The sequence below is a fragment of the Zootoca vivipara genome, chromosome 11 (genome assembly GCF_963506605.1).
Source record: "Zootoca vivipara chromosome 11, rZooViv1.1, whole genome shotgun sequence".
Classification (NCBI taxonomy): Eukaryota; Metazoa; Chordata; class Lepidosauria; order Squamata; family Lacertidae; genus Zootoca; species Zootoca vivipara.
The window spans coordinates 46,341,468-46,368,555 of NC_083286.1; the positions used below are offsets into that span (position 1 = coordinate 46,341,468).

Here is a 27,088-nt window from a genome sequence, read left to right on the forward strand (position 1 = left end):
GGCTATATGTAGGATGGGAGCTGAGAGCTGCTCCATTAACCACTGCACTTTTTCTTAAACAAGGTACAAAGAATCAATTGGTTCCTTTAATTGAAGAAAGTTTCAGTTCTAGATAAACTTAAAGGAACTTTTGGCGCACACAGATGAGATTTCACATAAAGCAGATATGTGGTTGCGGTTTGTGGCTTGGTGGTTTGTGGCTTCTGCTACAATATAGCAACGTGTTTTTCCCCCTATTAGCTACCAGTGTTGGTTGGTATTTAGAGTCCAAGCAGCAAATTCCAACCCTTTTCAGCTCCGGAGACCCATTTGGAAGTCTTACAAAACTATTGGTGGTAGAATGGAGATCGTTCAGGGCCAGAGTAAAAGAAAGCAAAGGATGGAAGAAATAGATTGGGGTGGGATTCGACAAGAAATGGTGGCCTCTTTAAAAGAGTGCCACCTTTTAACGCTCAAGTTTTCATTGAAAATTTAAATAAAAGCAAAGGCTAAACTGAGAAATCTCATAGAATCGTAGAGTTGGAAGGGACTGTGAGGATCATCTAGTCCAACCTCCTGCAATGCAGGAATATGCAGCTGTCCCTTGTGGGGATTGAACCTGCAACCTTGGCATTGTCAGCCCCCTGAATTATGGCTTTAAAAAAATGCATCTTTCCAGGTGAGTAAGGGGGAAAGCAATCAACCTATCTCTTGAACTCTTCTGATGGGAGCCTCAGGCCCACTGGAACTGCTTGCTTAGTAATTAAGAGGAGGAGAAAAAGTAAAAAGTGCTATTTAGGGTTCTCATACCATGCCTTAACACCTCTAGAAGAAGTCCAGTGTTCTTTTGTTTACTTCAAATTTACACATACAGGGGCGTACCCAGGATCAAAACTGGGGGGGGGGCAAGAGAGGGGAAGAGAGAGGGAAGGAGGGAGGGAAGGAAGGAAGGAAGGAAAGAAAGAAGGAAAGAAGGGGTGAGAGAGAGAGGAGGGAGGAGGGGGGAGAGAGAGAGAGAAAGGAAGGAAGGAAGAAAGAGGGGGGAAGGAAGGATGGAGCTCCCGTCCGCCATCTGCCCCCAGCTCAGGCTGCTTCTCGCCCTCCCCACATTCCTGTCGTTGGCTGCAGCTGCAGAGGGTGCGGAAACAGCCCGATTTCCATAACCCGTAGCGACTTTCCCCCTTCAGTTTTCGGAGGGAAAAAGTGCAGGTTATGGTCTTTAAAATACGGTTATTTTTTTTGCTTCTGGGGGGGCAGCTGCCCCCCTGCCCCTCGCTGGGTACGCCCATGTACACATAAGGGAGGATGATCAGAGATTTCCACTGGAAGGAGACAATCTGCCTGGGCCTACCAGGTGTTACAAATCAGCTGGCTAGGAATGTGATGGAGTCTCTTCTCTTCTCTTCTCCAGGCCAAAACAGAGGTATCTTCTCAGGGGTGCTTTGTAGCATGGGAGCACCCCCTTCCCCTCTTTTCTTGCTACCTATTTCCCTGGTCCTGCCCCCCCCCAACCTCCCATCCACTTGAATTTAGCAGCAGGGATGGTTCGGGTTGGGTTGCTTTCCAAGCTTCCCTGTGGTGCATGTTGCTGCCAGTTACCGAAAAGGGGAGGGGAAATGGAGCTTGAGATGCTGTGGATGTAGCATCCGGAGGATTGGATTGGCTCAGGCTCTGCACCTGCACTGCACCAAGTTCCCCATTGGCTTGCCCCTCTCTGCCTTGCCCCTCTCCTTCTCAGTAAATGGCAGTGACACTGGGTGTTAGGAAGCCAGGTCTGGAACACAGCCAGTCACAGTTGCTGCTGGAAATTAGGGTGGGACCTGATATAAGCAAAAATCTGCCCTTATTCCCTTTATGGGGTACACAAGAGCCCTTATTGGGTTCTCCATCAGTCGGAGAATATAACAGAGGCCAACCAGAGAATTTTGAGAAGCAAAGCCTTTATTTTTGCTGTTGCAACAGGGTCCTTCCCCTCACACAGGAGAACAAGGAAGGAACCCCGAACAAAAGAGAACCTCCACTTTTATCAGTTTTCCCATCACCAAGAAACACCCCAATACATCATTCCTACATCACAGCTATGTAATCAATACCGGTACCTCACAAAAAAGGAGGGTTCAAGGTAGAAATCTGAGCACTTTTGACACCTCTCCTAGTCCTCCTCTCACCCCTCCCAGGTGTGAATTCCTAAACACAAAGAGAAATTAACATTTTCGTAATAAGAGATGATCACTGTCTTTTTGTTCGGAGGAGTCTTCCATTGTGAACGAGATGGCTAGCAGTGTGGCACCATTGATGGGGAAATGTCCAGTTGGCAGAGCCTCCGGCTTACAGGATTATGGCTCCCAAGTTGCTAGTCATGTGAAAATGTGTGTGTGTGTGTGATTCAGTGGGGTGGGGAAAATTCCTACAAGAAGATGGATATCACTTTAATTCTGGTCAGTTTGGGAGAGTCAGAATGGTTTTCAGGCCTGTCTTCCTGTACTGTTTGCTTGGTACATTTATGAACATTTATTTATATGTGTGACCTCAAAATTCTTATAACAGACCCATATAATGTTGCCCAAACCTGCATGGAAAAATTCTGTACTTGTGTGGCCATTTCCCCCAAGTCGAATTCCTTTAAAGCGCTATATGACTTTAGACACTAAAATAATTAGAACTGTGTTTACTTGTTCAATAATTGTTTTTTATTATGGCTTTCTCCAAAGAATCCTGGAAGCTAAAACAATATGGCAAGAGGGCTGAGTATTATCGCTTAGGGATCACTAGCACCCCCTCACAGTTGCAACTCGTAGGGTTCCCCCCGGACAGGGAATGACTATCCAAGCAGCTTGTCGATGATGTAAATATGCTTCAAATGTGTTTGGAATATTTGAGCATCCTGGCTAGACTGCTAAACAGCTGCAAGTGTTTTGTAAAGTTTCAGACTGTCCTGTTGGAAAATGTGTTTGAAAACAGGAATGTCGGATTGAGTTTGATTTTTATTTCAGATTTCAGAGCATGGATTTCAACTGTTGTTCCATTAATGTTCAATAACCTATAGGGGAAAATAATAATTTTACTGTTCAGTAACATTCATGTTCAACCTCATTTGTGTTGTAATTCCAGATCCGTCACACACGCCTCAGAATTTGACATGTATAACACACGACTTTGAAACGGTTATCTGCACGTGGACAACTGCCTCCACAGCTAGTCTTGGAGTGGAATATTCTTTCTGTCACAGTGGCAGGTAACACTGATTTTCTTTCTTTCTTTCTTTCTTTCTTTCTTTCTTTCTTTCTTTCTTTCTTTCTTTCTTTCTTTCTTTCTTTCTTTCTTGGGCATGATGCCTTATAAGCTATGTTACTGGGTGAAATTTGTAGCCATTGTTTAGTAAGCTGGAGGGTGAAAGAGCCATAGCTCAGTGGAGGAACACCTGCCTTGTGAGCAGAAGGTCTCCGGTTCAATCCCCGGAATCTTCAGGTAGGCCTGGAACAGACTCTTCCCTGATATTTTGGAGAGCTGCTGCCAGTCAGTGTAGACAGTCCTGCGCTAGATGGACCCAATGGTCTGACTCAATATAAGGCAGCTTCCAGTGTTCCTAAGCTGGAGTAGAGAAGAGCCGAACTATAGATCCACAACTTGATTCTAACAATGTTAGTTGTGGAACAGCTGAGCATGGCTTGTGAGGAATAGACTGCCGGGTCAAGTTTGACCTATGGGGTAGGGTTTCCCCATACCTGTTTTAACCATTCATTTTCTTGGGAAACGTACTCAAAACCGGCCAAGCGCCAACCAAGATGAACAGACATCCAGGGCTCCCCCCCCCTCAGTTCTGGCATCTCTCAGGTGAGCACCATTGCCATTCTGAGAACGAGGGAGGTGTTCATGGTGAGTTCTGGCACCTCTTTTTCTAGAAAAACAACCCTGCAAACTTCCAAAGATAAAGATCATTGGAACAGATCCATTTGCCCTTTCCCAGAACTTTCATCCCCATCCACTGGCTAAACTCACCCAAGCGACAGCAATCAAGCAATCTGAGGATACCTCTGCCTTATCAACAAACTGGCCAAGTCGAGACAAGTCAAGTGTGAGGTCAAGTGTGTTTAGCAAACAAGCCATAGCACGGTTGCCGAGCAGCCCGACTTTGTCAGATAAGGGTTTAGTTTTAATTAAATCTCATGCCACGGAGCAATGGATTCAAGCTACAAGAAAGAAGATTCCACCTAAACAATAGGAAGAACTTCCTGACAGTAAGAGCTGTTCGGCAGTGGAATTTGCTGCCAAAGAGTGTGGTGGAGTCTCCTCCTTTGGAGGTCTTTAAGCAGAGGCTTGACAGGCATATGTCAAGAATGCCTTGATGGTGTTTCCTGCTTGGCAGGGGGTTGGACTGGATGGCCCTTGTGGTCTCTTCCAACTCTATGATTCTATGACACTGAGCAGGTGGGAATGGCGGTGAAGAGCAATCACAGCAGCTGTAGAGAAACCTTAGTGTGAAGTGTAGGGAATACTGTCTAAGTACTCCTGGCATCATATGGACACCAAGTTATTTCCATTCCTATGTTTTAATAGGTCTTATTGTCAGCATCTTTTGTAAGCTGTTCTCAGAACCTTTTGGGACTACAGCAGGCATCCCCAAACTTCGGCCCTCCAGATGTTTTGGACTACAATTCCCATCTTCCCCAACAACTGGCCCTGTTAGCTAGGGATCATGGGAGTTGTAGGCCAAAACATCTGGAGGGCCGCAGTTTGGGGATGCCTGGACTACAGCCATAAATAACTAAAAGAGAGCTGAATGGCTATATGCAGCCCATGTGAGGGGTGAATCAGGGACTTTTTTACATTCACGTGTATAGGCTCTTATCTAGATATGGCAAGAAAAGATTAATCTAGGCCAGAGTCTGCTGCAAACCCCATCTCATTTGTCCTATGAAACGGTGGATTTGATTTAAATCAAATTGATTTAAATATCTAGTCAGTAAGACTTGATTTAAATCACTAGTCAGTAAGACTTGATTTAAATCATTTTTTCACAGAAAGACTCATTCTTGCTGGTATAATCTTAATATTTACAACCAGATGAAGGTTTCATTTTAGGAATAATAAATTTTCAGAGTAGCTTTTACAGTCATATCAAAAATTTCTGATTTGGTTATACTATTAGAAATATATAGACAGATAATTATGAAATTATTGTGAGTTTTAATAAGTTAACTGTTTATATTTGGACAACTTTTCTGCTGTACTTTATTGGAAGGAGAAAAACAATCATTTCCTTAATAACAATTTAAACAATGTATCTAACTAAAACAATAACATTATAGCATATGTATCCATGTGATTTCACGTTTTCACTGATGTGGTTAAAGAGTTAAAAAAAACTTAGACTGAGTTTTAGCACACACGAAAAACTTAAAACAAATAATTATTTCCTGATGAATAGCCTTTGGACTATAATGTAACTTAAATAGAAAAGTATCTTTAGAAATATTTTTCCTCCAAAAGCATTTTATTTTTAAAATCTGATTTAAACAAAAAAATAACAATTTAAATAATTTTTTATTTTTAAAATTTTAAGTTTTTTAAATCATTGATTTTTATCCACGCGATCAAACCAGTCCATGGGAAGGGTGTGCAATTCAGTCCAAAGGATCCATAAACCCTTTCTGAGGACTTTTTGAGTGCAATATTTACTAGCTGAACAAGGTGAAATATTTACTGAGGGATTGCTCGCTCACTCTTTCTTCCTGGGACACTGTAAAACTGCTTGAAGAGCAGCTCGAAAGTACAGCACCTGCAGTGTTTTTCAAAAAATTCTTTTAAAATTTTTGTAGGGAAAGAAAAAAATGCACAGGAAGCGTTTTCACGTAGTTTCCTGTGTAATTGTACATATATGAAGGGCAATTGTATGTTTTTTTTTTAAAAAAAGGCCCACCGGTACAAAAAAATATATGTCTCTGTGTGGGAGTATAAAACTCAAGAGACAAGAGGAGTTAGGAGTCCATTGTTGTTTATTGCAAAGCAGTAGGTTACAGTTGAATCTTTTTGCAAAACTTCAACCCCCCCCCCAAAAGGTCCAGGCAGGGGTATTTATAACATTTCAAACAAAGGATTTCAATTTTAACCAATCATGTACATCATTTTATGTTGAATACGCATGCACAATAAGCATTGCTAACTAAACTTTGATTCTCACTGCGATCTGTTACATTGTGTTAGTATGCATGTTGGGAACCTGTGTTACATGTAGCCATTTGTACCACGTATCAACTTATGTTCTAGCTCAGGCATCCCCAAACTTCGGCCCTCCAGCAGATGTTTTGGACTACAATCCCCATCTTCCCCGACCACTGGTCCTGTTAGCTATGGATCATGGGAGTTGTAGGCCAAAACACCCAGAGGGCTGCAGTTTGGGGATGCCTGTTCTAGCTTATGAGCTGTATCTTTGTGATTGACGTATTGGCTGTCCTTCTGTCCCAGTGGAGGGTGGCATCTTGCCAAATCCTCAGTTTCATAAAGCAACAGGTTACCATAACTTTAGAAGCATATTCTAGGATTTATAGGGGTTCACATTATCACATTCATTATGGCCCTTTGGGCCACTACCACATCAGCAGCACAACATTTTATACCTACAATAGACTCCTTTGTATGTACAATTACATAAGAAACCGTGAAATGGCTTTCTGCGCTTTTTTCCAAAGTATTTTTTAAAATGTTTTTTTTTTTTACATTGTGTGTCAGGGCTGCAGTGTTCAAGCACGTAAAAGAGAACAAGTTGCTGTACATATACCTCAATTTGTTTTTTTTAGTGTCCCCCCCCCTGCAGATTTCTTAAGGATGTCTCTGGAGTTATCCTTAAAAAATCTGCACAAGAAGGCCTGCTTCGAGACATCCACAAGTGGAAGCAAGGCAGTACAGACTGGGCTAGATTTGGCCATCCCTTGCTGTGCGCCCTGAACAATGGCTTCCGTCCCCAGATGTTAGTATGGGGATATCAATGACAGGAAAAAGAATAACTTTGGATCAGTGGGTCCTAATACTCACACGTGCACACACCCAGCATTTTGCACGAGTTTTCCCTGGATCTCTCTTGGGATTCGGTTAATCCCCGTGATGAAATAAACATAGATTTTATTCCTGTGGCAAAATTTTCTGGCTTCTTCCCTCGTTAGTTGCTCTGATTTAAAAACAAAACCAACGAAGGAGACAGCTGGAACATTTTGCCACGTAAATACAATTTCATGCATTTTGAACAACACACATATACATTTTAAACTTTCACTTTAACACTGCTAACTGCATAATTTGGGTGGTGAAGGTGTTTGCTCATACACAGTAAGTTTCAATTTTGAGTTATAAATCGTTGCAACATGTTTGATGTTTTATTCTGGTCAAGATTCTTGTTGGGAGCCACCCAGAGTGGCTGGGGAAACCCAACCAGATGGGTGGGGTATAAATAATAAATAAATAATTTTTATTTTATTTTATCATTTTGGCAGGCCTTGATAGGAAATACCAAGACAGGCAAGATGGTGCCCTGCATACTATTATTTGTTGTTGTTGATTTTGCTGTTCTTCCATGAACTGTTTTTAAAATGCTTGATTGCTGCCCTTCCCTACCTAAGTTGTGACATGACTAATTTAATCTTCATTTCCCCCACCCCTCCAGGACTTCCTGCTTAACAACAAAGGAGAAAACAGCGCAGATTGATAAACTGATCTCATTTGCCTCTAATCAAATAAAGATATCCACCGTGAGTCAGTCTGGAAAAGTGATAGCCGAAAACACATTTGAGCTGACTGATAAAGATATTGGTAAGCTTATGCTGTCTTTATACAAAGTCTGGCCTTTCTTCTACCCTGTTAACAAGCTGGCTCAGCTGATGACATCTCAGTTCATCATTAAGCCAATATACATACAAGCCTTTCATTCCTCCTCTTTACTCTGAGCTCCTATAAGAAGTTAGAACACAGAACTTTCCTTTAAACCATGTTTGCGTGTCGAGGTCACCGGATCCTCCCCCAATAAATTCACACACACACATTAATTAAGTTTAAGGTTTTGGCATTATTGTGGCCACAACTTTATTTAATTACAATCAAATGTGAGTGGTTGCTTAGGCATTGGTTAACCCAGGCATCCCCAAACTGCAGCCCTCCAAATGTTTTGGCCTACAACTCCCATGATCCCTAGCTAACAGGACCAGTGGTCGGGGAAGATGGGAATTGTAGTCTAAAACATCTGGAGGGCCGAAGTTTGGGGATGCCTAGGTTAACCCATCTGTCCCCTGCCCTGGGACAGATTCTGCATTGACTTCCTCTAGGCATTTTGTGGAAGTCAGTAGGTAAACCTTCCCTGAGGGAGGACGGAGCCGGATACCTCAGGCCCTTCTTTTGTCCTCCCTCGAATGTTCCCCGAGGCTCAATTTGCTCTGTGTTAGGCCCAATCCCCTAATGGGGGTACTGACGAGAGCCCTTCGAGCCCCAGGATTCCTTTAACGGAATACCTCTATAAGCAGCAGCAATTTAGCGTAACTTTCCAGCCTTTCCATACTCCTCTTACCAGCCAATTTTAACCAATGCCTAACCGCCAACCTTACAAGTTGTGACGATTTGCTATGCAGTAGGCAAAAGCCAAATGGCAACAGCCAATCAGCCAGATGGCAAAAATCCTACTGGGCCCCTGTCCCAAGACAGGCGATCCCATGACAGGCACAGCAATGTCAATTCGCAAAACACCCTTAAAAAAGGAGGTGGGCGGGCGGGAGATCCGAAGCACTTGGCAAAAGTGAAAGCAATATAGAAGAAGAAGAAGAGTTTGGATTTGATATCCCGCTTTATCACTACCCGAAGGAGCTTCAAAGCAGCTAACAATCTCCTTTCCCCTCCTCCCCCACAACAGACACCCTGTGAGGTGGGTGGAACTGGGAGACTTCAGAGAAGTGTGACTAGCCCAAGGTCACCCAGCAGCTGCATGTGGAGGAGCGGAGACACGAACCTGGTTCCCCAGATTACAAGTCTACCGCTCTTAACCACTACACCACACTGGCACACAGTGGGTTTTTATAGGCTAGGGGCCGACCCTTACACCAACCTGCAACAATCTTTTCTACCCAGCAACAGCACCAAAATGCCCAGTCATCCCGTGGCCATCTTGCCTAATCTGCCTAGCAACCCAGGGTCATCCTGATTCCCCTCCCGCAACGTGTGCTCTCCATGATTGGAGAACCTGTTTTCCTTTAAACAGAAAATCCACAATACACCCTGTGGGTCAAACAACCAGGGGAACATAAATGCCGTCAAGGCTATATTTCTCCTAAAGGCCTAGTATTTGGATAGGGGACCTATGGCCATTCATAGGTTGCTTGAGTCCCCATTTTCTATCATGCCTAGTTAACATGATGAATAATGTTATGGCTGTGAGAGCCATATTTCGGCTCACTGTGACGTGTGAACCAGGCATGAGCCTATATAAAAATGTAGCAACCACATTTAAGATAGTTGCATGGGTTAGGGTCCCATGAACTGTAGACGTTATACAGAGTTCCCTACACAATTCCCTCCCTGTGGGCCTTTTCATGTGGGTACAGAACTCTAAGCCAGGCCAGTTTGGACCTCTCTATCCATTTGGAAGGTGACTGTTCCTGGTCTTCTAGCTCATACACATGTGAACTGAAGCAGGGTGGCTAACAAGCAGAGAGGGCCTCATTGGTGGTGGCGCCTCGGCTTTGGAACAGCCTCCCCAGATAGGCTCTCCTGTGTGTCTTCTCTGTGATATTTTTGGCACCAGTTGACAACCTTTTTATTCATCCAGTCTCTACAATTATTTTATGCTGTGTCTGACGCAGATGGCAGAAAACCTTCTTCTGATTGGTTTTTAATGATGTGGATGTAATATTTTGTTTGTAAGCTACAAAGCTTGTTATGTTACAACCCGGGGAATGTTTATTGATGGGCAGGTACACACATCTGATGAATAAATAAAAAATTAATGTGCAGCCATGCCTTTTCTCAATCTCTCACTGTCACTCAGGATCCAGGGTGTTGCATAAAAAGTTATTTGTTGGGGTTTTAAAATTTGATGGTCTCGGATTTCAGTGTGTAGCACAAAGTGTGTGAGTGTGTTTGTACATGTAATCACCATATCCTCAGAAGTATAGTCTACTTTGGGGCTTTGCTGTGCATAAAACCATATTGCAATTTCTGTTTAAGAATGGAAAGGGAGAGCTCTCCATGTTGAGAATGCAGAGGTTGTGGGATTAACTAGAAGTGATTTTCTGTCTTGGAATTCAGCCAGGCAGTAATCTTCCACAAAAGCACCTCATCTTTCATAATAATTTGGCCTCTAATTATATGTTTGGAAGTAGCCCAATATTGTGTGAGCATAAAGCACTCTCTCTCTCTTGAAACAGTAATGTTTGACAATGCCGTAATGTTCAACAGTACAGGTTTTTCAGGGTCTTGCTATATAAGAGCATGGCTTGGACCCTGCTGCCTGCCTTGAGGTACTTATAGCAGATCTAAGTTGAAAGAGGCTATTGTGCTCTTTGGGTCCAATCTGGCCAAAGCTGAGCACTTGCAAATTCCATAGTCGCCAACCATGTGCTTAACTCTCTTCTGTTGGAATCAGTGGAACTTACCTGTGCTTAAACTTCTCCTGGGTTGTGCCCCCTTTTTAATAGGAAACTTACTGTAAGGAAGCTATGGGCCAACTTCAGACTAGTGAGATCTACTTTATTTCTATACCAGAAGATCCACCTGGTGCATGTTTTTTTTAAAAGTTTGTCCTCTGTTGCTCTCATCAGCTGATACATGCCTTTTGGGAGTTGCACCAAGCTGGCTCATGTAAAGGGTCAGGCACACTGTGAAAAAATACATATTGGGGAAACCTTTAAAAAAACAGTTTGGGGGGAATTCATGTTTTTCCGCACTAGACAATAAGTGGAACTTTCCTTGTGGTAGAAAAACAGCTGAGGGCACCCATCCTTATGAATAAGCACAAAGGTTTCATCTAAATATTTTTCTTTTTTAAAAAAATCAGATTGGGGAGGAGAAGCAGGAACGATGTGGTGTTCTTGCAACTGTTATTGACACTGAATTAGTTATGAGTTGGATTCCTGTCCCTTTCTCTTCCCCACACAGCCTTTGTCCCTCCCACCCCACTGATTCACAACCTGACTGCCAACTTCTCAACTGACACATTGACTCTGGAGTGGTACGATGGCGGCTCAGCCTTTCCAATGGAGATGGAAGCTACTTGGCAAATTCAGATCCTGCGTAAAGATCCCATGGAAGAAGTTGCACTAGTATGTGGTCCATCTCTCTCTCTCTCTCTCTCTCTCTCTCTCTCTGTGTGTGTGTGTGTGTGTGTGTGTCTGATGGCCTGTCTCTTTTTCTTCTCTCAACTTTCTATTCCAATGCTTTCTGAAAAATAAAGTGCCAATTGTATTGCTTGAATTCATTCCTTGTATATGTAGAGATTGTGGTTAATGTCAGACTTTGGCTAGGAAGACCTGGATTTAATATCTCTCTCTCTCTCCACACACACACACACACACACGAAACTCACTAGGTGATCTTGGTACAATTGTGGCCTATCAGCCTAACCTACTTTATATGGGTGGAGTAACACACCATACAGCATGTCAGATTCATGCTCAATTCAGCTTCATTGAATTGAGAGCTTTTTTCATACACTGCTTAGAAGTTATTGTAATTAAACTGAGTATACACATTGATTGATTGATTGATTGATTGATGAATGAATGAATGAATGCAGCTTATTAGCCAGAATCTTAAACCTAACCTAAAAATACCAATAGGAAGCAGAAACGCGCAGGTTTTCTATACGCACAGGCACACGGTGACATTTCTTTTACATTTTTAGGAGACCTATCACTCCAACTTAAATCGTGAGGACAGCCTCCTCCGGTGGAGCTGGAAATCAGACCTGGCTTTTCAGTGCACCACACACTATGTCAAGATCCGCTGTTTTTTTCACGAGGACCTATATCCTGGGGACAAGAAGTGGAGTGAATGGAGCCAGCTTGCAAATATTCCCGGTAAGATGCTCAAAATGGGAATGAAAATTGTGAGTCCCCGATCCCAAAGCACGGGATGAACGCTGTGTTGAATGAACGAAGGGCACTGCAAAATAAGTTCATATGTTTCTATGATTCTGTGAAAACCCTCAAGCATCCCCGAGGTGTGGACTGGTGACCCCTTCTTAAAGATTTGAGAATGTATTGCCCTCCTTTTTCACAATGTAAATCAGTAAGCAATATTTCTTTGCCTGCCTGGGTATTTAGGAATGTCTTGCTGGGGGGAGGGTGTCCTCCATATTTTTGCTACTGTATTGATTGACAAAGGACCCATTCCTTTTGCCTGGGATGAAATGATACGACTTCTCAAACACGCAGTCTGGAGAAAAGGAGCACAAAGAATGCAGTTGTTTGAAAACTGCTGATTGGAAACAATTCCTTCCTCTGTCTTCTGGCGCACTTTCTTCTCGTCCCTGCTGCTTACCTCAGAACAATTCCTGAGAGATTGTGGCTGCAAATGTCACTGTTCTGCTGCTCCTGAACGGAACTTAAATTACCTAGAGGATGTGGTGACCCCTGTTCCTTTGTTTTTAGGGAATGATACGGGCTCTTCCAGAGCAGTGTTTCCTGTCGACAGAGTGGTGCCAGTAGGTTCCAATATGACGTTCTGTTGTGTGTGGAAGGAAGGCGAACACCTGAACTACCTGAAGTATGACACTCAGGTCTTGAATTACACTCGACTGTCCAACTGGAGCGTGTCAGGCCACGTCCAAAACGCCATACCTGCGGGTTCTGGCAAAAACGTCTATTGTTTACTGGATGAGAGTGAATATGCAGGGACCGTTCTCTTTGCCGGCTGTAAGTATATAAGCTTTTGGAATGGCCGCTTCTCTAGTGACAGCTGCAAGTAATGTCTGAACCGGGAGAGGCTGTGGAAGCTCTGGATTGGTGGTTGAATTGGAGAAGGGCCAATAAACCGCTTGGATCCTGGAGACTCTTTGGGTGGGTGGTTCCTGTGTCTGGGAGATGGGCAAGCTTAACTGTTCTGGACTGGGTTTCACTCCCTCCGAAGGAGCATGGGGATAACTTGGTGATCCTCCTGTGTGACTAGAGACCCAAGTGTCCCATGTGGCTAGGAGTGCCCTTTTACCAGCATTGTTTGGTTCCCCACCTTAGATGGGGATAGACTAGCTGCTCTAGTCCATGCGCTGGCAACCTTTAGGCTAGATCACTGTAATGTGCTGCCTTTGGCTTGGTTTAGAAGCTCCAGCTGGTGCAGAATGCGGCGGACATATCGCCGGTGTGGGCATCTGGCTGGCAACATTGGACACCATTGCTAAAACATTCTCACTGGCTGCCCATCTGCTACTGAGCCAGGTTCCAAGGGCCTTGTTTTATTTTACAAAGCTCTAAACAACCTTGGTCATAGGTACTTCAGGAACTGCCTGAATCCTGATATTCCAGCTTGATCATTGAGATCATCTGCAGGAGCACTGTGGGCCATTCCCTGAGCTGACAAGGCTCAAATTTAACAAAAACAAGAGACAGGGCCTTTAGAGTCTTTATTTTCTGGAATACTTTGCCAATAGAGATTCAACAAGCACCTTCTGTTTCAACTTTTAAATGCCCAATGAAAATCTTTCTGCTTTATAGAACTACACATCTGAAGGCAGCCCTGTATCAGGACATTTTAATATGTTTTTATATGTGTTGGAAGCTGCCCAGAGTGGCTGGGGCAACCCAGCCAGATGGGTGGGGCATCAATTATTATTATTACTATTACATATTTCCATGATATCTGATTTCTTCATATGTTTTTATTGCATGATTTTATGTGCAGTTGTTGTAAACTGCTCTGATTTCTTTTATGAATAGTCGTATATAAATAAATAAGCAAATTTCAGATTTCTGTGATATCCTAGAAGGGCCCTTCTGACTTAAATATTAACTTCTGAAGATGTATGTTGAAAAGGGTTCAGCAAGTTTGTGCATGTATATTTTAACTACTAACCCCCTCCTCCTCCTCTTCTTCTTTTCTTATAGACCCTCCCGATGTTCCTCAGAATTTTAGCTGTGAAACTTGGGACTTGAAAGAAATAACCTGCGCTTGGAAACGAGGAAGGTCCACTTGGTTATATGGCTCACAAAGAGGAACATATTACAGCTTTTCTGAAAGGTGGGTGTTAATGGTCTCCTTAAACATGGTACAATTTGCAGGCATGTCTTGTGAGGTACCCTTTTATGGGTAAAAAGTGCCATTTGTTTTAAACTGCTTTTTAAGTCTACAGAATGGGGCTTGTCTAAAAACAAGAAATCTAAAATCCCAGCAGTAGTGTTTGCTTGCGCAGTTCATAGTGCTGTATGTTCCACATATCTGAACTACGATGGGTGGAAATTATTGGTGCTGAATTTTTTTTTTGCTAGGCTCAGGATCAGAAACAAATCTAAGGGAGTTAATAATGCTCACCTTAAGAGGAGAGTTGAGCATCAGAGGCCTCTGAATTCTTCTGTAGCTCAGATGAAGTTGTCGTCTTGAAGACCTAAGGAGGGACTCACAGGAGAATTGATTGGTTGGAACCAATGGCCACCCCTAAAGGAGACCCAGTTAGCCCAAGAATTCTCCACAGACAAGAAGATGTTTGCCCTCTGGTCCATGTTTTCCTTGCAGATGGCTATTCAAACAGTCATCCTCACAAACCAACACAGAAGCTCTCTCTCTCAAAAAAAAAAAACACACACACCCTCCCCTCCTTGGAATAAGAATCACCCATGGGGGTTAGATTTTAGCTACCACCATTCCCCATCTCCCACCACAAAGTAGATTTTCAAAGGAATGAATGGAAGTGGCCGCCAAGACCATATAACACCGGTCCTGAAAGACCTACACTGGCTCCCAGTATGTTTCCGAGCACAATTCAAAGTGTTACTGCTGACCTTTAAAGCCCTAAATGGCCTTGGCTCAGTGTACCTAAAGGAGCGTCTCCACCCCCATTGTTCAGCCTGGACACCAAGGTCTAGCGCCAAGGGCCTTCTGGAGGTTCGCTCACTGCAGGAAGTGAGGTGACAGGGAACCAGGCAGAGGGCCTTCTTGGTGGCGGCACCCGCCCTGTGGAACGCCCTCCCATCAGATGTAAAGGAAATAAACAACGACCTGACTTTTAGAAGACATCTGAAGGCAGCCCTGTTTAGCGAAGTGGTTAATGTTTGATGATTTATCGTGTTTTTAATATTCTGTTGGAAGCCACCCAGGGTGGCTGGGGACACCCGGCCAAATGGGCGGGGTATAAGTAATGAATTATTTTATTTTATTTTATTATTTTATTCCGTCTTTTCTGAACTAATGCTATGGGGAATGAAGGACCGTCTTCCCATACCTGAATAAGGCTCATCAGGGGTGCCATCTTGAATAAAATATTGGGGCGGCCAGAGGAACCCTACCCTGCATAATCATTTGAAAGGCAGTTTCCATCAACTTAATTTATTGGAAGGGGGCAAAGTGACCTCAGCCCCTGGGAGTTGGCTCCTACGAGGCACATTAGGTCACCTCTTAGGTGTGCATAAGGCAGCTTCCTATGTTTCCACAGCTGCTGCTTTTCTGGCTGCGTTGACACCTCCACCCCAATCCCAGCTGCTGTTTTTTCCTGGCCTTGTTCACTTGAGTGATCCTACTCCATCGGAGAACAGAAGTATGCCCTGATGACATCTAGTCAGTCAAACTTTGCTGTGCGGTAACAGCACTTAGGACAATATAAACAACAACAAAATTGTTGTGCCAAAAAATGGTTTAAAAGATAAGGCCCTCTTGGCAATGCTGGGAAGAATTCTACAAAACCTTTTGTGCTCAAAATCTAGCCACCGCTAAAAAGGCTCATTGATAGTCCCTGGAGCTCAGCTAAGTTTTTAATTTGGGTTTACTTTGAAGAGGAAGTAAAAATTAAAAATATTTTGTGAGTACATAAGCTGAGCCAAGATAATTACTCTGCATCCTTTAAAATGAAAGTAAAAAATGTGGTAATTTTTTACAATTGGGGGTTTAGTTGAGAGGAGTCCAGGACTTCTAGGTTCTTTCACACTTAAATTCAACATCTTTTCATGAACGTGCCCCAATTTTCTTAAAGTTGATCTGATGCAATCTAACTATATACATCTTCAGCAAATAACAAAAGGCTTTGAATTAACTTTTAATCAAAAATATTGCTTGGATATTGACCTCCCCCCCCCTTAAATTTTAAATTTGCAGTGTATCTGGGATTAATGTTACACTTTTCCATATAAAAACCAGCGATGAATATTACCATAAGTTTCAAGTTCGGAACAACCAGACAGTCTATAATTTCACAGTCCAAGCTTCCAATCCACTTGGTCGGTCAGCAACCTCTCTCATATTTGATATGTATCGTAAAGGTAAGAATCTGTTTCTTTTACAGTAACGAGCAACTAGAAACAATTACAGCAAGACAGCAACTTGCGTACATTTAACTTGCGTGCGTTCAGCTTTGTATGCTTGGCAAAAGGTTTTTAAAAGGGGAATTTAAATTTTAAACGGTGGGCAATCCTACCTGCCATAGAACCCTGTGTGTTTTGACTATACGTGATTTTGGCTTTAGGTGCGATCACCGGAACATAATGTAATCTTGGGCATACTGTATTTCAGAAGTTACCATTCAGTAATAAGTGTGCACCCCTATAATGATCATTTTACAAAAAAACAGACATATCCCATGTATGTATTTAAGGTTCATTATGTAGTTCTTCTCTGTCTCAGTCAGAACGGAAGCTTTTTCAACTGCTTGTTTTAATCGCTGGGTTTAATCAGATAGGGGCATCCTGTTCATATATTCAGGATGCGGGTGGCGCTGTGGTCTAAACCACTGAGCCTCTTGGGCTTGCCAATCATAAGGTCGGCAATTCAAATCCCCGTAACGGGGTGAGCTCCCGTTGCTCTGTCTCAGCTCCTGCCAACCTAGCAGTTCGAAAGCATGCCAATGCAAGTAGATAAATAGGTACCACTGTGGCAGGAAGGTAAACGGTGTTTCCATGCGCTCTGGCACTCGCCATGGTCCTTCGTGCGCCAGTAGTGGTTTAGTTAGTCATGCTGGCCTCATGAACCGGAAAACTGTCTGTGGACAAATGCTGGCTCCCTTGGCCTGAAAGCGAGATGAGTTCCGCAACCCCATAGTCTCCTTTGACTGGATTTAACCGTCCAGGGGTCCTTTACCTTTTACCTTATTCATATATTCTGTAAGACTGCCTTGAAATGGCCCTTCTAACTGGGTAGCCTAATTTGCAGACCAGAAAATCAGGGCCTTTCCGGCACCATCAGAGGTGAAATTCAGTTGGTAGATGCTATTAGTGAAACGACCTCATTGCAAAGTATCATTTCACTATAATGACACCCACCCACTGGTGGCAGCAGTGTCCTGTCCCACAAATTATGTCCTTATATGCCTTTATATTGGCCAGGCAATTTGTGGCTCCTTTCCCCCACACTCCCAACTCTAAGCCAGATGTTTTCCATGGATCTTATTTTTTTTTTTTACTCGGCCTTAGGTTGTTCTGCCCTTGGGAGCATACTGCTGAATACTGGAATGGAGAGGAGCAAGTTGAGTGCAGGGCAAACACACCAGCAGAACCTATCTGGTGTTTCTGCCAGGATGTTTGCATCCTGCTGACCTCATTGCTCCCTTTCTACTACCCTTCTGTGTCCTGGTGTCCAGCAGTGGCTAAGACAGAGAGAGGTCAGGCAAGCGATACTGCCCTGTGCGTTAGGCTGGGCTGAGAGACCGAATGACTCGAGGTCAGCCAGCAAGTTTCATGACTCAGTGGGGATTTGAACAAGGGTGGATTTGATTTAAATCAAATCAAATCGACTTACATCACGATTTAAATCAGGCATCCCCAAACTGCGGCCCTCCAGATGTTTTTGCCTACAACTCCCAGGATCCCTAGCTAACAGGACCAGTGGTCAGGGATGGTGGGAATTGTAGTCCAAAACATCTGGAGGGCCAAAGTTTGGGGATGCCTGATTTAAATCATGATTTAAATCACTAGTCAGCAAGATTTGATTTAAATCAATTTTTTATAGAAAGACTCATTCTTGCTAATACAATCTTAATGTTGACACCTATTTAACTAAAACAATATCATTATAGCATATGTATCCATGTTTGTTAACTGATGTGGTTAAACCATTTTTTTTAAATAAAAAAACACACACCTTAGACTGAGTTTTAGCACACATGAAAAACTTTAAACAAATCCTTATTTCCTGATGAATAGCCTTTGGACTTTAATGTAACTTAAATAGAAAATTTAAATAAAAAAAATCTGATTAAAATAAAATCTGATTTTTTTTTTACTTTTAAAGAAATATCATTGATTTTTAACCACCTTGATTTGAACCTAGCGTCCCAAGTCATCTTCAAAAACTCTAAACCATTATACCACACTGGCCCTCCTTTAGCCCACCTTTCCATATTTCATCTAGCACATGTTTGGCACAAAATAAATAAAAGCAAGGGTTTGTTTTTAACACTTTGCTTCTTTTTACCGCCAGTTCATCCAAGACCACCTTCTCGGTTCACTGTGAGGAACGAAAGCCCAACTAATGTTACTTTGTCATGGCACATGGATGGCAATTTTAAGCAAATCAAGCTGCAGTGCCAGGTTCAAGTTATTCGCGGGGAAGGACAGGTAGGTGTTTTCTGGTTTGCCTTGTACATCAATGGCGTAATATGTTTTATAATAACTGGGGGGGGGTATTGGTGTGTGTGTGTTTTTTACAAATTTGTAAGCCACTTCGCAGCCTAACACAAGTCAAAGCAGTGTGCAGCAATATGAAATGTAAGATAAAGTACAAAGTCTAAAATCAATCAAAACCTAGAGGCCTGCCTGTTCCAGTGTTGCCTCTTACTGCTGGGAAAAACCCATGTAGGATCCATGCCCATGTGATAGCATTCATCAGAAATCCCACAATTGTGGGATTGAATGCTAGAGGGAAGGCAGTTACCACATTGCTGCATTATATAAGAAATAAGCCTATAAGCTTCATGGGTCCAGAATCTATTCTGAACTCGTCTTGCTGCAACCTCCCTCCTTCCACCTTTTTGTTCAATCTAAAGCACGATGTATAGAGATGATAACTGTACTTGTAACAGTAATGTTAGTGATTTATAGCAGCCCAGTACTTTTTGTCATGAAGAAATTTCATTTGTTTGTTTGTTTAAGAAGAAAAAGACCCTGAATGTGTTGCTGGATGGTGCAGACAACTCCTTTTACACAACCTCCGTGAGCAAGTTGCGTCCCTACACAACATACGCTTTCAAAGTTCGCTGTTCAGTTGCTCCGCCCCTCTTCTGGAAGTGGAGCAGCTGGGTCGAGGAAACACGGCACACCACTCTGCAAGCCCGTAAGTTTATTGCATAATGGGAGAATCCGTGGCCCTCCAGATGTTGCGGAAGTGACATGTCCCATCAGGGATGGAGGGAGCTGGAGTCCAACAACATCTGGATCCCTGGAGTAATGGAACATTCTGAAGTATAGGCTTCATCAGTCCTCTTAATGTGTCGGGGAAAGTGAGCAAGAAGCTTTGGGAAGACCGTTCAAAATGTATTCCTTAATGAAAATACATCTGGAATATACAAGTGTGAATTTTCAGATTACAAATATCTGCCCCCAGAGCTTCATTTTTTCTTCGTTGTGTACATTTTATAGCTTATAAAATTCTGAGATTGAAACCATACCTCCAGTGCAAACTAAAATTGCAAGCTATCTTCATTGGTCCATTCTAAGAATTACAAAACTAACAGTTGCGTAATAAACTCAGTGGAACCAATTAAAATGTTACAAAGCAGTGAGCAAGCCTTTGAGTTCACCGTAACTCTTTTTTTCTACACCCACCCTACAACCCCATGGGCAACCTTCCCAAACAATTAGGGACTCTTACAAGTTGCTAAAAATGCTAAAAAGCATGGGTCTCTATGACATTTGGGATGAAGAAAACCCGGGAGACATCAGCCACACAGTCCTGTCTGGGCACCATGGCACAGTGTCCAGATTAGATAGCATTTTAAAGCAGATTAGACAGTCCTATAAGCCCAGAGGAAATAGATATGATCCTCAAAAACCTGAAGCCACACAAAGCCCCAGGCCCTGATGGCTTTACAGCAGAATGCTATAAGAAATTCAAAGAACCTCTGATGCCCTACATGAACCACCTGTTCAATGACATCATAAAAGGGGCCCCCATTCCTAAAACCTGGACCCACCTCCAAGATAGTCTCCATCCCCAAACCACTCAAAGAGAGCCTCAACGTAGAATCATACCGCCCAATCTCATTAAAAAACCAAGACTACAAGATATTCACATTAATCTTGGCCAACTGCCTAAAAAAATTCCTACCCAAGTTTATAGCCCCAGACCAGACTGACTTTGTCCTTGGTCACAATATAACAGACCCCATCAGGAAATTACTGAATCTGATTGAACACAGCATGGCAACTAAGCTCCCACTGACAATTATGTCCCTAGACATCCTCAAAGCTTTTGATTGCTTAGAGTGGAAATACTTATTAGCAGTACTAACATGAAATTTGGTCCCAACTTCTTACAAACCCGCAAACAAATATACTCCTGAGCCTCAGCAAAATGCAGGGCTAACAGTATAGACTCTAATACCATAGCAATCCAAAGAGGCACAAAACAAGGATGCCCACTGTCTCCCTTCCTATTCTTCCTGGCTCCGGAAACCTCTAGCAATCCGAATCTGAGCAGCCACAGACATCAAGGGAGTGGAAATAAAAGGCAGAACCTATAAATTAGGGCTCTTTGCAGACAACGTAATGGCCATAACAGACCCCATAAACACAGCAGCCTCCCCAATCAGAGAACTCAACACGTTTGCAATGGTGTTGGGCCTACAGGTAAATTTTGCAAAATCTGAGGCTATGTGCTTCAACCCCCCCCCCCAATACCCAAAAAGAATTCACCAACTTCACCAAGATAAAACTTTGCTGCACCAAGTTCAGATACCTAGGGGTACAAATAACCAACAAATTATACCTCCACAACTACAACCCCTTGTGACGACAAATCAATGAGGGCTGGCCCTAAGGCAAGGCTGGGTGGCGCAATGCGCCCATGGCAGCCGCGCTGCGAAACTGGGGGGGGGGCGCCGGAGGGATTGTCGCACCACGGCGCCTGATATGCTTAAGACGGCCCTGAAATCAACAAAGACTTGAGGAAATGGAACAATACCACAACTCTTTGACAAAATAGCCATGATCAAAATGATCACCCTCCCAATCTGGATTCCCCCAGCCCAACTTCGCAAATGGCAGAAAAAACTACACTCTTCTTTTCACACACATAAACCCTAGAATAAGCCCCAAATACCTGCACCTCCTCTCTTCAGAAGGAGGATGGGGAATCCCCAACATAAAAGCATACTACATCACCATCCAAGTACGCCACATAATCCCATATATCCTAGAAGACGAGACGAAAAAATGGGTACACCTGGAGAGAGACACAATTGAAAATACCCGCACCATTGCATACCCATTCCTCCCAAACAAACTAAGGAAAACCCCCACAACACTTCACACAGACCATGCTTAAAGCATGGAAAGAAGAAGTAGGTAAACTGTCCCCAACCCCACTCATTCCCCTGGCACACCACCCACTATTTCACCACGCAGCACAAAACCTCCAGATAAAAACCTGGTAAGCCAAAGGCTTATACCGCCTAGCAGACTTCTACAAAAATAACAAACCCATATCAACACAAGAAATGGGGACACCCAAATGTCCTGGCTAACACACCACCAATTACACGCCCTCTTTAAAAAACCCAGTAGTAAAATCAGCAGCAACTAGACCTTTGACAACCACCTAACAAGGGGACACAGCAATATCCACAGTATACAAACACAATACTCAATATACAAACTACTCCAAAATCCCACAAATCCCCTCGACCAAATCAAAAAAGCAACGGGAGAATGACAATAGGCTATGAGATTAACCCTACCCAATAGACCAGAATGTGGTCTAAACCTCACTTTAAATCCATATCAGCGAAAAGAAAAGAACTCGCTCTGAAACTCACAGGTGATACCTAACACCACGGAAACTAATGCTAATATGCCCAGGAACCTCACCAAAATGCTGGAGGGGATGCACCTCCACAGGCACATACCTCCACATGTGGTGGGAATGTCCTAAAATCCAACTCTTCTGGACATCAATTATACAAGAACTATGCAAAATAACTATTAGGCGTCACCCCAGAACTGGCTCTACTAAACATCTCTGGAGGTAATCATTCCCACTCACATCATAAAGAGCTCATAACCCACATACTCTCAGCAGCCAGAAGCATCATAGTCAGGCACTGGAGAGATTTGTCAGGAGTAAGCATGGACCAATGGTATCAAATAGCATGGGAAACAGCCTTATTAGAAAAACTAACCAATAAACAGAAACTGACATGGGGACAAATAGAAGAAGACTCCTTCACCCCGCCATGTTTCCCGTTTATCACATCATAGCCCAACAAGACCACAACAAGGACCCACCAACAGCATTCGAATCAATATGGCTAACCTGATCCAAAAACGCACACATACTCCACTCGCACACAAAAACAAATTTCATTTAAGCCAGGGGTCAGCAAACTTTTTCAGCAGGGGGCCGGTCCACTGTCCCTCAGACCTTGTTGGGGGCCGGACTATATTTTGAAGAAAGAAAATGAACACATTCCTATGCCTCACAAAGAACCCAGAGATGCATTTTAAATAAAAGCACACATTCTACTCATGTAAAAACACCAGGCAGGCCCCACAAAGAACCCAGAGATGCATTTTAAATAAAAGGACACATTCTACTCGTGTAAAAACATGCTGATTCCCGATCGTCCGCAGGCCAGATTTAGAAGGCAGTTGGGCCAGATCCAACCCCCGGGCCTTAGTTTGCCTATCCATGACTTAAGCCAATCAAAGACAACCAACCACACTCTAGGGCCTGGCCACGCCCAACCTCTCTCACCACCAAAGAATTGCAAGCGAATAATAAAGAGAACCCACACAAGTGACGCTGACACAAAACCTCACACATACACTAAGTTGAAGAATAGAAGCATTGTAACCCAACCCCACTCACAACTGCCCCCTCCCCTCTTCCCCCTTTTCTTCCTAACCTAACATTGTTTTAAAAAAAAACGTTTAAAAAATATATAGTGATAATTCTTTTTTCCCAGTTTGGATGAGGAGGGGAGGAGAGGTTTTTTGCCATGATGAAAAAGCCCCACTATGCGCTTTATAATAATCACAAGAGTCAATAAGACATTGTGCAGGCTTGGATAGGTTTTGAGATAAAGAAGTATCAGCTGTTTGAGATGTTTCCTCAATGTAAGAGTGCTGGAAATTGTGAGCCGTCTTCTTAAGCAGCTCTCTCTCTCGATCATTGTTACAATTTGGCAATTCTGTATATGTCAGCTGATAGCAATGGATATTTTCTCGAGTATAATCGAAACCCTCCTCTTCCAGCTCCAACGAGAAGTCTAGATCTCTGGAGAGAGAAAAATCTTGATGGTGAGACTGTAACCCTCTTTTGGAAGGTATGTGTTCAGCTGCTTTTGCTTTTAATTTGTCCTTAAATTACTGGCTCTCAGACAATACTGCTTGTTGCTTGCAAACTTTGCTCCTTCTGAGCCAATTCACACAACTCTTTTTGCAGTGCAATACTGGCCATAAGCTGAACTTTCTCCTTCCAACCACACGAAAAATGGTTTTGTAAAAACAAACAAACCCCTAATCCACGTGGTAAAATGGAAAGGTAAAGGTAAAGGGACCCCTGACCATTAGGTCCAGTCGTGACCGACTCTGGGGTTGCGGCGCTCATCTCGTGTTATTGGCCAAGGGAGCAGGCATACAGCTTCCAGGTCATGTGGCCAGAATGACAAAGCCGCTTCTAGCGAACCAGAGCAGCACACAGAAACGTCGTTTACCTTCCTGTTGTAGCGGTACCTATTTATCTACTTGCACTTTGACGTGCTTTTGAACTGCTAGGTGGGAAGGAGCTGGGGCCGAGCAATGGGAGCTCACTCCGTCGCGGGGATTCAAACCGCCGACCTTCTGATCGGCAAGGCCTAGGCTCTGTGGTTTAACCCACAGCACCACCTGCGTCCCTAAGATGGAAAGTTATGGTATCATTGTTGCTACATTTATAGTGCTGAAATATTGTTATCTGTATGCTCTTGCGTTTGTTATATGTTGCTGGTTTTTTTAAATTATTGCTGCTGTTATGAAATAATTCTCGCAGTTGTTGATTTTTGAGTTGTATTGTTGATTTGAGCCTAGGTTTTTTTTTGTGGACACACAAATATAGTGTTGGTAGTGGTGATCACTGAGGGGGAAAGCATCATCCTGTGATAATGCACACCTTTTGGAAGGTGGTGGGGTGTCTTCTGCAAGAGCAGTTTTATTCTACTTGTTTTGTGAACTGTCTGACAGCTTTGGATAATAATTTAGTACGGGACTAACTGTCTTGCTTGCCCCTTTTCTGTGTATTCATGCAGCCCGGGAGTAGGGAACCCGTGGCCTTCTAGATGCTTTTGGGACTACAAATCCCATCATCCCTGTCTGTTGGCCATGCTGGAAGGCCACCCCCCACCCCAATACAGCATTCTTACTCATGTGCACAGTTCCAATTGCAGCATTGCCTGGAGTGTTTTGCCTCCTGTCTTGCTTCTGGTTTGGTGGCCAACCTGTGACCCTACAGCTCTTAGACTACAGCTCCCATCATCCTTTAACCTTGGCCCTTCTGGCAGGGGCTTCTGGGAATTGGGAGTCCAACAGCATGTGTCCAGCATTTTGAGGTCCGCAGGCCACTGCTGCAGTACAGACCGGTCACTTTCATTGGATTTGACAGATTATGTGCAAAACAAAAGTTTTGCTCCGCTCTCCTCCCAACGATCTGCCACACTTTTGCATGACTAAGAAAGTGTCTCTTGGGAGGGACTATGCAGGCAAAATGGGCAGACTTGATTCTCAAGCTTTGGCAAGTTTGTGGTTGCCACTTGTGGTGGCATTTCTAAGTGTGCCCCTTTTAGCTACTCCCATATCAGTTAATGCCAACTCGCCCTGTGGGGAAAAGTTAAGCAAGGCATCCTCTTAACCTCTAGGAGGTAGAGTGACCAAGCCTGGAAATTACCTGCTCTTGCCTTCCATATATAGCGCATGAAAATAGCAGCACCTTATATTGCTTCCATCCCCAGCAAATGTCTGAGCATATTGCTTGGGAGCCACCCGTAGGAATCACGTTTGCCTCTGTAAGCAAGGCCTCAGGATAAATGCCTTCTTGGTCATGTCTTCTTGCTACTGTATTTAGAGAAGGGTCACAGGTCAGTGTTAGAGCATCTGCTTTCCATGCAGAAGGTCCAGATTCAATCTGACATCTCCAGGGCATGCCTCCTGTCTGAAACCCTGGAAAGCCTCTGCCAGCCAGGGCGGACAAAACTGGATGGACCAATGATCTGGCTCTGTAGGAGGCAGGTTCCTACGAGCCTTGGTTTGCTAGAAATATATAAATGGGTTGCCCAGTGGTCAGCGAGTAAACTGCAATGAGGCCCAGCTTATAGGGGTTTTAAGTACCTTTCTGAAAGTGACTTTGTGAAAGCGCGCTTTTCTTGCATACTGTACTTCTTTTTCTATTTCCCTTGAACCTGCTATCTCTTTCTCTCTTTTTGCAACAGCCACTACCCGTTTCCGACACAAATGGGTTGATAGAGGCTTACGAGGTGTCTTGGTCCCTACCAGAGGGGTCCACTTACAACAAGTCGGTTTCTGCACCTGCCAGCAACACCTCGATAAAGCTTGGGGGAAATGATTGTGCAATCTCGGTGGTGGCGAAAAACAAGGGTGGCCGCTCTCCTCCTTCTCAGATAAACAGTGCAGATATTCCAGTCAGTAAGTATGAGATAAAAGTCTTGTCAATTGTAGTTTCTATCTGTACGCCCCATTTTTTGGGGGGGGGGATGCATGAAATGTGTGTACTCTGTGTACCTGTCTCCTAATATGTATGGCGGATTGTTGAATGATGCTTTGTTTGATATAGTTATAAAGTTATTGTGACTTTTTGTATTGGATCAAACTGTTACTGTTTCATGTTTTTATTGTGTTTGAATATGTGTTGGAAGCCGCCAATTGGGATGGGGTAATACGCCGGAGAAGAATATGTGGTTGAAATTTATACGTAGCCCCTTAGACCCCATCTGAACTATACATTTAAAGCAATGAAGAAGCCTAGGAACTGTAGTTTAAGGATGCTAAGTTGCTAGGCGCTCCCCCCCAGTCCCTTCTCAGAACTACAATTCCCAAAGTGGTTTTTAACAGTCAATTCTGAAATCTGCAGCTTCGTGGGGGAGATACTGGTCTCCAGACAACTTTCGGCACTCTTGAACTACAGTTCCCAGGAGTCTTTGGGGAAAGCCATGGCTGTTTAAAGTGGTATAATACTGCTTTAAATTTATAGTGTAGGTGGGGCCTTAGTTGTATTTGTTTATTGGTTCTAGGGTAGGGGTGAAATGGTTTGGACTCGCTGGTGTAACTGAATATGATTCAACATACGCAGTCTACATGCTGTTCAAGATTTCAGGGTTACTTTTTTTTGTTCACGCTCATTGGCTGAACAAGTTGATGCAACTTTTACGGAGTTATGTAAGCACTCTTGGTGAGTAATGCAGGCTGCTCTGGGTCAAGCACTTCTGTGTCTCTGACTGAAGCGAGCAGCTGGCAGTTCTTACGCCTCCTCAGACTCTTCTTAGAAAAGAACTTTTTGAATGGCTGGATGCCTTGCTTTGCGTTACCCGCAGCACAACTCAAGTTCTGAGGCATTGTGAGTCACTGGTCGTAGTCATGGAGGGTGACTCATCCGGAAAGCAGCACGAGGAATAATAAGCAGGTCCTTTCAGCCTGGGCTCATTACATTCTGCAAATGCTTTGGATGCCTGGAAGAGATAATAGTGTATTTGTGTGTTCCTCACCTCGGAAAAGGATATTGTAGAGTTGGAAAAGGTTCA

General features: G+C 43.4%; 1 protein-coding gene across 4 annotated transcripts in view; it reads left to right on the forward strand.

Moving 5' to 3' along the window:
- The window catches only part of LIFR (LIF receptor subunit alpha), a 100,812-nt gene that overhangs the window by 52,347 nt on the left and 21,377 nt on the right, over positions 1–27,088 (forward strand). For 3 of the 4 annotated variants that reach the window (XM_035100347.2, XM_035100346.2, XM_035100348.2), the window contains exons 3-13: positions 3,091–3,214; positions 7,637–7,782; positions 11,110–11,273; positions 11,855–12,029; positions 12,603–12,866; positions 14,052–14,184; positions 16,249–16,412; positions 18,565–18,701; positions 19,236–19,416; positions 23,556–23,626; positions 25,763–25,976. In XM_035100347.2, the coding sequence (XP_034956238.1) occupies positions 3,091–3,214; positions 7,637–7,782; positions 11,110–11,273; positions 11,855–12,029; positions 12,603–12,866; positions 14,052–14,184; positions 16,249–16,412; positions 18,565–18,701; positions 19,236–19,416; positions 23,556–23,626; positions 25,763–25,976 (1,773 nt within the window). The remainder of the gene's footprint in view (positions 1–3,090; positions 3,215–7,636; positions 7,783–11,109; positions 11,274–11,854; positions 12,030–12,602; positions 12,867–14,051; positions 14,185–16,248; positions 16,413–18,564; positions 18,702–19,235; positions 19,417–23,555; positions 23,627–25,762; positions 25,977–27,088) is intronic. The other variant, XM_035100351.2, reaches the window with a different exon arrangement.